General features: G+C 44.5%; 1 protein-coding gene across 1 annotated transcript; it reads right to left on the reverse strand.

The window, feature by feature from the left end:
* Positions 1 to 8,285: 8,285 nt before the first annotated feature.
* On the reverse strand, positions 8,286 to 10,740 carry LOC147898701 (putative LRR receptor-like serine/threonine-protein kinase At2g16250). Its single transcript, XM_087379738.1, has 2 exons — positions 9,751 to 10,740; positions 8,286 to 9,552 (listed from the first exon to the last, which is right to left on the reverse strand). The coding sequence occupies exons 1-2, from the start codon at positions 10,416 to 10,418 to the stop codon at positions 9,153 to 9,155; spliced, it is 1,068 nt and encodes a 355-aa protein (XP_087235864.1). The 5' UTR covers positions 10,419 to 10,740; the 3' UTR covers positions 8,286 to 9,152.
* Positions 10,741 to 11,082: the final 342 nt, after the last annotated feature.

Raw genomic sequence — 11,082 nt, forward strand, 5'->3', positions numbered from 1 at the left:
CACTTCCCCCACAGTACAACCACCCACAAGAGGTAAGGAAATTCTAAAAGAAGGCAGGCTCAAAGCTCTAAAAGTCTCCAGTGCCCGCTGGTCCGATCCTCAGAAGGAAATCCATATGAATACGCTCAAAGTTCCACTTGTTGCAAACTACTCTCCCACCCCTACTTTCCACATGGGCAAGGCCAGGCCCCCGACCCAAAAATTTTGTGAACAACGAACGAAATCATCCACTTCAAAAGGGAACAAAAACCCTGGAAGCCCGAAGCTATGGAGGGGTCCTTGACCCTTTCATGTCCCATGCCAAAACGAGCAATCCCATCAAGGAGCAGAGCTCTCGACGTCACCAATCGCCTTGCCAACAAGGATAAATTCTAGCACTCCTCGAGTAGAAGTTTCACAAGCATTGGTGGGTTGTGACAAGGCTCAACTTACAGCGGCTATCCCACCTGATCATCACCTTATAGCTATCCTATCGGATTGTTGCCTTGCATCTAACCTAATGACTTGTCGCCTTCCTCCCATCCCTGCGACTCACCGCCTTCCTTCCATCCTGTTGACCCATTGCCTTCTTCTACCCCCCTGCCGTTGGGATACCAAAAACTATAAAAAGGCACCCTATCCCCCCGAATCATTGCCTTAGCAAAAATAGCAAAATTCTATCAAAATTTTGCCAGATTTCCCAGAGCCCCTGCCTCTTTCCATACTACCTTCCAGCCGCCCTTTGTATGTCCTTAGCCTCGTCCTCCTCTACTAACTCGTTTATCACCCACCTGCCTTCTTTCTTCCCCATGGATCCCGACAATGAGTTCTTCGAATTCGAACTAGACCTCGGGCTCCACCCCCCAAATCCACTTCCCACTAGTCCTTCTAAATCCCAAAGCACACCCTCCTAGACTATCAAAATGCCATCAAACATCCTGGTAGAGGAGCCTCAAATAGAAGAGGAGATCTCGACCCAACAGGCCTCCCAAGAACAATTAGCAGTGGTTGCAACCACCCCCCCTGAAATCATCTAGGAAATGCATGCTAGCTCCAACACAGGGGGAGTACAAGGTCGTGAGGTCCATGACGCACTCACCACTTGGAGAAACATGGCTACAACAACTCAATGGCTACACAATTCATTAAAAGTATGTGTATGAGAGGAATGATTATAGCCTCTACTACCACAAGGCAGCCGCATACCAAGCTCTCAAGGAGCCAAAAGTACAAGCATCCTTGGCAATGACATGCCTCAAGCCCGTTGCAGACTATCTGCCATGTCACCTCGACATGAAGTTGCTCGAGGAATTCATCAACACCTACAACTCAAAATCCAATGTCAGCATTCTTTGCGATGCAACAGACACCCCCCACATGTACCACCTCAATGTGGATGTGGTGCGCTCTGATGTCTTCAGCCTCCCCGTCATTGCAAACAAGTACTCCCATAAGAAATACATACACGAGGCCCTCAGTAAGATTTGCAAATATGACAAGAAGAAGAGCAAGTGCCACATTCACTTCTCCGAAATAACAAAGCCCAAGATGGAAAAATCGCCAAGAGTGCTCCAGTGGTTGACCCAAGTCAAACACGAATCACCATCAGTCGATAATGCCAAATATCCTCACAAGGTTGGCAAAGCCACAGGTGTGAAGATAGTGGGAGAGAAGGAAGGAGTCTCACTTGCGGCTTTGTCACATATACAATGGGGAAATACACACAAAGGTGGAGGCTAAAAATATTTTTCCTCTTCTTAGTTGTTAAAGCCAAAAGAACTCTTATACAAAGAAATAGAAGAACCGTATCTGTGGGTCTCAAACCAAACTCAGGTAACTACGGTGGCATACTAACTGAACCACGAACTAGAGTACAAAAGGATAGCTGTCATCTAGCTATTATTCATGGGCGGTGTACCAACCGCATCTGCAGCTAACAAGTCGGTGACATAAATGCACAACGGTCACCTTGGCATATCACGAGTGGAGCTCGATATCTCAACACTCCCCCTCGAGCTCAATCCCAAGTCCTGCACACCAAGCAGGTCTCTAAAATTGCGCAACTTCTCTGCGCCCAATGCCTTCGTGAATATGTCAGCTACCTGCTTCTCTGTGCTGACATAAACTAGATCAATAAGACCTAGTAAAACCTTCTCCCACACATATTGATAATGCACCTCAATGTGCTTAACATGATAGACTGGGTTATTTGCCAAGTGTATATTGCTCATGTTGTCACAATAAATGACAACTGGCCCATCTGATGCATATCATAAAGTAGCTTATGTAACCAAGCTACCTCACATGCAGCCATTGCCGCACCCCTGTACTCAGCCTCTGTGCTCGACAAGGCAACTGTAGGCTATTTCTTGCTGCTCCAAGTGATTGCAGCACTCCCAAAAGAGAACACATATCCACTAGTAGATCGTCTATCAGAAATACTACCAGCCCAATCAGCATCAGTGTATCCATGCAACTGTATCCCCAGCCTCATAAAATAGTCCATACTGCAATGTGGACTTCACATACCTGAGTATGCGTCTAGTCACATCCAAATGTGGTTTCCTTGGAACCTGCATAAATTGACTTACCAATCCAACAGCATAGCTCAAATCTGGCCTGGTAATAGTCATATAAATCAAACTTCCTACTATACGTCGGTACATAGTAGGGTCTTCCAGAAGCTCACCTGCATTTGCGCTCAGCTTCACATTCGACTCTAAAGGAACTGAAATAGGTTTACAGCCTGTCATCCCATATTTGGACAGCATGTCCAATCCATACTGCCTCTGCAAGAGCCGTATCCCACTTGGTGATCTAATCACCTCAATGCCCAAGAAATAACGCAGCTCTCCCAAATCCTTCATCTCAAACTTTTGCTTCAATAGCATTTTCACATGAAGGATATCTTCATCACTATCACTTGTGATGATCAAATCATCAACATAAATGACAAGCAGCATAATACTTTCTCTGTTTTTCTCACATAGAGTGAGAAATCTGCCTTGGAAATCTGAAAGCCAATAGTGACAAGATACTGTCCTATCTTGTCATACCATGCTCTAGGTGCTTGCTTCAAGCCATACAAGGCTTTCTTCAGCCTGCAAACAAATTGAGGATGAATAGCATGAACATAACCTGGTGGCTGCTCCATAAAGACCTCTTCTTGCAAATCACCATGCAAGAAGGCATTCTTTACATCCATCTGATGTAAAGACCATCCCTTTGATGCAGCCATAGCAATGACTGCTCTTACGGTTGCCATCCTTGCAACCGGACTAAATGTTTCTTCATAATCAATGCAATATGTCTGTGTATACCCTTTGACAACTAATCTTGCCTTGTATCTGTTCACAGAACCATCTGCATTGTGCTTCACCTTATAAACCCACTTACAGCCAATTGCATTCTTGTCTTTAGGTAAAGGCACCAATTCCCATGTAGCATTTGCTTCCAAGGCATCCATTTCTTCATCCATGGCTTTCTCCCATTTTTCTTTTCCCATGGCTTGCTCAAAAGAAGTGGGTTCTAGTTCCTGTATCACTTTGACCATATAGGCATAGTGAGTGGCTGTAAATCCATCATATTTCAGCCTATCCATAGGATACCTAGCTCTGGTAGACTTGCGCAAAGTAGGCTCACTTCTAGGTGCTCTCAAAACATCCCTGGTCTTCCTTACTCCATGTGTAACAACAGAAGGAATACCCAACTCATCATCAATGCTCTATTCTGAGCCACTGGATTCACCATCCACATAAGAGTGACCTGCATTCACATCAAACATGGGCTGATCTACCTTCTCTTTTCCTTTTCGTGATACCTGCATACCACTATCTGCATTGCTTTGAGGAGATTCTCGTGATCTCAATCTGCCTGTCCATGGTGAAGTATGTGAACCACTGCTAGAGGACATTGCAAGTCCACTAATATTTTGTGACTGCTACTGTAAATTTTGTGCAGCATTACCATTTTGTGCATCTACATCATCAATCACATTTACTGGTTTATACCAACTACTCATCTCATCAAAAAGAACATCTCTGCTCACTGTAAACTTACGAGTAGAAGGGTTATAGCATCTATACCCTTTCTGCTGCAGAGAATAACCAATAAAGATGCACTTCTCAGCTTTTGGATCCAACTTGGACCTCAACTCATCTGGCACATGAACATAGGCAATGCAACCAAAAATTTTCAAATGAGAAATATCTGGTTTCCTACCAGTATACATCTCCTCTAGCATCATGCCATGTATTGCTACAGTGGGAGTCCTGTTCATTATGTAAACTATTGTAGCAACTACTTCAGCCCAATAATAATCTGGTAGGTCTTTTTCATTTAGCATGGCCCAAGATACCTCTCCAATATGCCTGTTTTTCCTTTCTACAAGTCCATTTTGCTGTGGGGTATGACTGCATGAATATTGCTGCTTTATGCCATGCTCTTGCAGGAACCTTGCAAACTCATTTGAGAGGTACTCTCCCCCTCCATCTGACCTTAGGCATTTTATTTGTAGGCTTGTTTCTTTTTCAACCATAGCTTTAAAAGCTTTGAAATGCCCAAACACTTCACTTTTCTTTTTCATAAAATGCACCCAAAACTTTTCTACTGTAGTCATCAATAAAAGTGACAAAATAATGACAGCCTCCAATAGATGCAGCTTTAGTAGTCCACACATCAGAGTGGATTAACTCCAACAGCTTCTTACTCTCTTGAACATGTCAAGGAAATGGTTTTCTTGCCTATTTTCCAAATTGACAGGCTTCACAAACCTTATGCATTTCTGCAACCTTGAATTTAGGCAATCCTGCAACAATGTTTTGGGCCTGCATTGATTTAAGTCGATGTACATTAACACGACCAATGCGTTTATGCCAGATATCAATATCTCCAACTACACTGGTCCCATGTGCAAACATTGCTGCACTCAATTCAGGCATGTCCGCATCCAATGTAAATATCCTGCCCTTCTTCTTTCCTTTTGCTATCAAGCAACCGTTATTTTTCATATCCTCAACAAAGCATCCATGAGAATTAAATCTGGCCTGCAAGCCCTGCTCAACCATTTGACCAATAGCAACCAGGTTCTTGGTGATATTCGGGACATGAAATACATCAGACAGGTATTTCTTTTTCCCATCTTGCATAGACAAAGGAATTTTACCAATTTGCACAATAGGATGTGTAGTATCATCACCAGTCTCCACAAATCCTGGTTTTTCCATTTTCCTTGCATCCTGCATCCATTCTGCATGACCTATCATGTGGTTTGATGCACCTGAGTCAACATACCACACATCATTACTTTCTTATGCACTTGTCACAGAATTGGTCATGTGATGTACCATAAATAAATGCTCATTTCTGTCATCACCCTGTCGAAGGGCTAATGAAGCTCTTCCCCAAGAGGCCTAGCCGGATTGGACTGGAAGCCAATCACCATGCTCAACACCTCCTACAAGATAGTCGCAAATGCTATAGCACTCAGGATTAGGGACGTCTGCATCGGGATAGTCGATCGTGAGCAGAACAATTTTGTGAAAGGCAAGGACATCTGCAAGAACATCTTGAACGTCTCCACGGCCATCGACTATGCCCTAGTCTCTTCTCAATAGATTGCCTTCTTTGGGTTTGACCTCGACAAAGCCTATGGTAGGGTTCGCTGGGACTTCCTAATAACCAAGGTGCTTGAGCAACTCGGATTCGGTTTGGGCTTCATTCGTATGGTAACTAGTCTCTTTGGCAACGCTTCAGTAGTTCTATGTGTAAACGGTGGCACGGTCGGCAACTTCCTCGTCATGAGATCTATAAGGCACGGCTGCCCCCTGGCCCCCTGCTGTTTTCCATTGGCTCCGTTCCTCTCATCCACATGATCAAGTGGACTTCTTTGGAGGGCCCTCTCCATGGCCTCTAGCTATGTGCTAGATTGTACCCAGTTCACCTCCCAAGTGTTCGCTCTACTGATAACATCCTGGCCTACTCAGTGGAGGATGAGCCGAGCGTCTCCTCCCTCCTAAGTACTCTCAAGTCCTTCAGTGTCACCTTAGGGTCAATCACAATCTAGAACAAGACCTTCCTGATCCGGGCCAATCACGACCCCCCCAACTGGCTTTCTAATCTACAGATGCAAATAGTACCCCACGATATGGTGATTCGATATCTGGGGGCCCCGATAGGTGTTTCCCTGACCCTCTGCCATTGATTTGACTTGTTCAAAAGCATAGTCAAGCAAAAGTTGAAGAAGTGCAAGGCCTTTGCTTAAGATGGAATGCCAGAGTCATTGTAGTCCAGCATATCCTCATAGCTTTGACGACGTACGTTGCCTCCATTTGGAATTTTAAGAAATCGCATTGGATGGAAATAGAACGAATCTTCAGGGGGTTCATTTGGGCGGAAGAAGGTGGTAAGAAAAAAATGCATTCAATCCCTTGGGAAGCTATCAAAGCCCCAAAGCTTGATGGGGGTCTGGGTCTTCCAGACATTAGGATCAAAAAAGTCTTCCTAATTGCTAAGCTCCTGCCCTAAATGCTAGAAAAGCACACGCCATGGATTGAAATTATGAAAGCCTTCATTGGCCAAAATCGAAGCAAGGGGGCGAGTGTTTGGAAGGAGCTCTCTTGGTATGACCACCTATTTTCAATGTTCCCCATCGCCATTGTGGGTTCGGATCTTGTGGCCAGCTTGGTGGTGGCATGGAAAGAAACCATTGGTTGCCTTTCTTGGAAAGGACAACCGGGGCTAAGGGGATAGTGCAAGCCTAGTCGAGAATATTTGGTGGAGTCCCACCCTGCAAAGAGGTGGCGATCCATTTGCTGTGATGGATTTAGTGAGAGCTAGGAACGTCTCCAAGAAGGGCATCCACTCTTGATCTGATTGCTGGGATGCCAAAAAGGCAGACTGGCTCTCTTTTGATGTTCTGGAAGCAGAGATTCCGGCTGAATGATGGGGAAACGGTCCGTGTTGTCCTAGATTCTCCTCCCCAATGGTGGCCAACTAATACATGCCCGTCCTCCAGATGGCATGTGAACCAGTTGACCTTGGGAAGGCAATGCTTCCACAAGCTGTCGGCTAAATCTGTTTACAACCATCTCATGGAGGGCCAATCCCTGTTCCCTGACCTAAATCGTAAATGGCCGCTTTGGCGAGGGAAAGCATGGTGGAAGGATCGACTTAACAGAATTTGGAAAGATTGCGCAGCAGGTACAGCCAGTTTCCTTGTGTGGAAAATCCTGAACCAGTGGTGGCTACCTATGCGGGGTAAGCTTGCCAAGAGGTTCTCGATAAACCCCTGCTGCCCTCTCTGGGGCAAATCGACTGAGGTGGTCTGCCACCTAATGTGAAACTGTGTGGTCTTTAGAAGTCTTTGGGCGAGAGTGGAGTCGGCCATCTAAAACTCGGGCCTCATGGCAAAGTTCTTCCTTGGCTCACAGTGGAGATACTTGTTGGTAGTTAGAGCGGGATCAATGGGTGGCTAGCCCCCTTCTTCCTGCCTCCGATGCTACTTGTAGCGTATGCGTGAGGCAAACAGTCTATTCTTAGGCCAATTTTTGTATAAAAGGTCTCTTTTTTTTTGCCAGGGCTGACCACCCTCCTAATATACTCGACATTTATTATTATTATTATTTTAAAAGTATGGGAGATTTTGTATACCTTTCGAGATTTTTAAATGAGAAGGCTCACAACAAAGTGAGTCTCAATATCAATGGAAATTCTAGAGAGCTATTATGAAGGTGTTTTTGAGCACCACTATGGCTCACGAGATGATTCTCAGTCAAATGTGTTTGGAATTTTATTATTTCGTTGATGATAATGTCGATTAGGCATTGATATTCTATTTATTGTTTGAGAATGTAGTTCATATTTCATACTTTATGAATGACAAGAGAGGTTACAAAGATTATGATTGCCCAAGCATATGCATTCGATGAGATTTATGCATCCAATGGTCCATAAAGGGTCCAATCCCAATGGGCAAAATAGTTCCCTTGTTAACATAGCAAAGCATGCGTAACATTCTTTTGAGGAGTCTAACTATAATAGAGAAAGATGACATAGAGATATAAGACAAGATATTTTTGAAATAGATGTGTGGGATACGATGGTCGAGAATATTTCCACTTCGAATCATATGGAAGAGAGATAGAAGTGGGGATGCAAACATCCATGCATCCAAAGTTCCATTCAGAAAAAATTATTGAGGAAAAAAATATAATCTAGCAATCCTAGATTCAATAGTTTATTATAACGTATTATAATATAATAATAATAATAGGTAGGTAGATTACATTACAAAATATAACAAAGACGAAAAGAAACTTGAATATGTAGCTTATGATATGAGCATGAGTACGTAGGAAATACTTGGAAAAGAAGAATGTGTGGACATTGTTTTCCCAATTCGGAAATCAAAGATGAACCACACATTTAAGGAAGCAAGATGAGTTGACAGGATACAAAACGCCGCAGATGTCAAGATTTTGTCCACGATTAGTGGGCGCAGACAATGAGATTCGTGATTGGTGTGTGTGCTCGTCTACCTATGGAATATGGATCGAAGCTTGCAAGCCCGCATTTGGCTTTACGATGCAGAAAATCTCTTGGGCATGATTCAGTTACATGGATAGTGCTCCTGCGGCCAAAAGTAAAGCATTTTCGAAACAGTGAGTCCCCTCTTTTTGTGCACCCTCTGTGTGTGGCCTCGGGAACTGGTCCGTTGCCGTCGACGGATCGTCGAAAGTTGAAACTCCAAGTCCGGAACGGAGCACGAGAAGCCGTTTCAATTGTTAATCCTTAGCAAGTTGCATGTTGCACCTGCACTGGCATCGGACTGAGAGCTTCATTCCAGCTCCCGTTTTTGCCGTATGTGCACCTTATGCGAGGCTGCCCTATCTTGCACAACTACTGCATTGCTCGGGTATCGCACCATATGCAATCCTAAGCTGCGACCTGCAAAAGATGCAGCAGAATTGCACATGGTAGAGCGGGACACTTCCACCTTGATTTTTCCGGAGAGTGGACTTAATAGGAAGTCTTAGATCAGAACCATCTTCGAATTAAAGAAGTTGCAGCTCAACCCAAAAAACCCTTGCATTGCAAAGACTCCCCATCCTCACTGGAGTTAACAAAATAACCTACCCCCCCACTCAAATTTCACAAGTTGTTGGTGGTATTCGTTAGCTGAGATGCTGGGGATTTCTTAAGCAATCTAGAACCGTGATCATTGACAGCTTCTGCAGAATATTTGTATCCATACAAGCCTTCGCAAGTAACGCTACTCCGAGTACCTCCTTCTCCAAATCCTCATCCAAAATCATCGAAGGATCTGTTAATTCAAGAAACGAATCCTTTGTTTGCATGCTAATGAGTGGGAGAGCTTTTAGCATCCATGCTTTGGTCAAGGAATCGATAGAACCACTGACGTTTAACCCTGATATCAGATCCAGCAAGACCTTGCCAAAGCAGTACACGTCATAAACAGGCATTGAACCTTCCTCCAGGCTTTCAGCTTCGCTCAAGCCTCCAAGCTTGATATCAAAGGTCTTGGTCAGGAAAATGTTGCTTGCCTTTAGGTCTCTGTAGGCAAAAGCAACGCAATTAATCAGATTCGAAGTGACTGGTTTGTCTTGTATCATAATTACGAAGGTAATCTATCCAGTGGCTTCACAAAAGAAAACCAAACGCGGAGGATTGCCGGAATTGAAAGGCACGTTGTTTTATTTGAAACTTCGGTGTTTGGGCGCTTTTCACCACGTTAGATCAGAAGTATACTACCTGTGCGCAATGGCAGGTTGACATCCGTGGTGTAGGAAGACCAATGCTTCCGCCACGCCGATTGCGATTTTCAAGCGTACAATCCAGGGGAGCTCCCTTCCAGAAGCTTCATCCTCTGAATCTATGGAGCTGCGTGATATGGCCAGTGCAGTTGCAAGATCTCCGTTCGACATATGTTTGTATACAAGAAGCTTTTCTTGTCCCTCTGCACAATATCCCAATAATGGCACAAAGTAGTGATGATTGGGAACCCTGCCGTAGACGTCTAATTCCGCCCCATAATAATCAATGTCTGTTTTATGGGGCTCAAAACGCTTCACCGCGGCAAGCTTCGGTCCGTCGAGTGCACCCAGGTACATGTTACCCGAGTGCCCTGCCTGTAGCAGATTGAATTCGCAGAAGTCGCCCGTTGCAGCTTTGAGGTGAAGGAACGGAATGTCCCTTAATACAATGGGCAACTTCGACGTATCGCAGCTTATCTCTTCTTTGGAAGCGCAGCATAATCTTTTCTCTGTAGTCGACTTGCCGTTGTCTACAACTTTTTGCTTTGTACTTTCCTCTTCATCATGATGGTCGAGGTCATAAAAAACCAGAAGTAGGACAAACAAAAAAAAACCTGAGATTCCAAATATTGTCAATATGAGAAGTTGGAGGTTCGCTTTGTCCATACTCACTTTCTGCTGATATGAGGGAAATTGCAACGGGGAAACTGGCAACGGGGAGATGAATCTACAGCCTCAACGAAATGTGGTGAAGGGCAACGAAAGAGAACTCGTCAAGACAAGGGAACTTGGGATGGAATGAAGCGCAACAGCGTCTGACTTGCTTTGCAATGCAGAAGCAGCGAGTGAGGATAGATGATATTCATAGGCAAAATAATAATGGCTTAGCCAGAGCAATTTTTATAACTGGGTGTGGGTTTTTCTGTTGCTGATCTAGACCTGCGAGATGCTATCGTTGCGACTTACGTATCAGGACAGGCGACGGTGCTGCATGCAAAAAAGCGTACGCAGAGGCGGGTAGTCGGCGAGGTGGGTCAAGCGGAATATGGAAAACGGAGGCAGAAAAAGCAGGGAGGGACGAAGAAAGGGAGGCAATGTCAGCAGGCCAGGAGGTTGATTTGCGGGTGGTAGATGTGTAACGGGTGTAGGTGGTAGGGTTAAGCAATCTGGATGTTTGGAACGGCAAGGAAGCAGTTTCTACCAGAGTGGAACTTCCACTATGAAAGGCAAAGAAGCAGGGAACTCAGACATCTCATCCCGTAGGAGTAAAGAATTCACGAGCAAACAAGCAAAACTACGCATGTATAGCAAGTATAAGGCAGATACAATA

This window comes from Dipteris shenzhenensis, chromosome 9 (genome assembly GCF_047967505.1).
Source record: "Dipteris shenzhenensis isolate YYH24624 ecotype China chromosome 9, Dip_SZ_1.0, whole genome shotgun sequence".
In the NCBI taxonomy this organism is placed as follows: Eukaryota; Viridiplantae; Streptophyta; class Polypodiopsida; order Gleicheniales; family Dipteridaceae; genus Dipteris; species Dipteris shenzhenensis.

Excerpts from the sequence above, each read along its gene's own strand:
- LOC147898701 (XM_087379738.1), bottom strand. The coding sequence starts at position 10,418 with ATGGACAAAGCGAACCTCCAACTTCTCATATTGACAATATTTGGAATC. Across the intron at positions 9,553-9,750 it reads CAACCTGCCATTGCGCACAG|AGACCTAAAGGCAAGCAACA; the intron begins GTAGTATACTTC and ends TTTTGCCTACAG.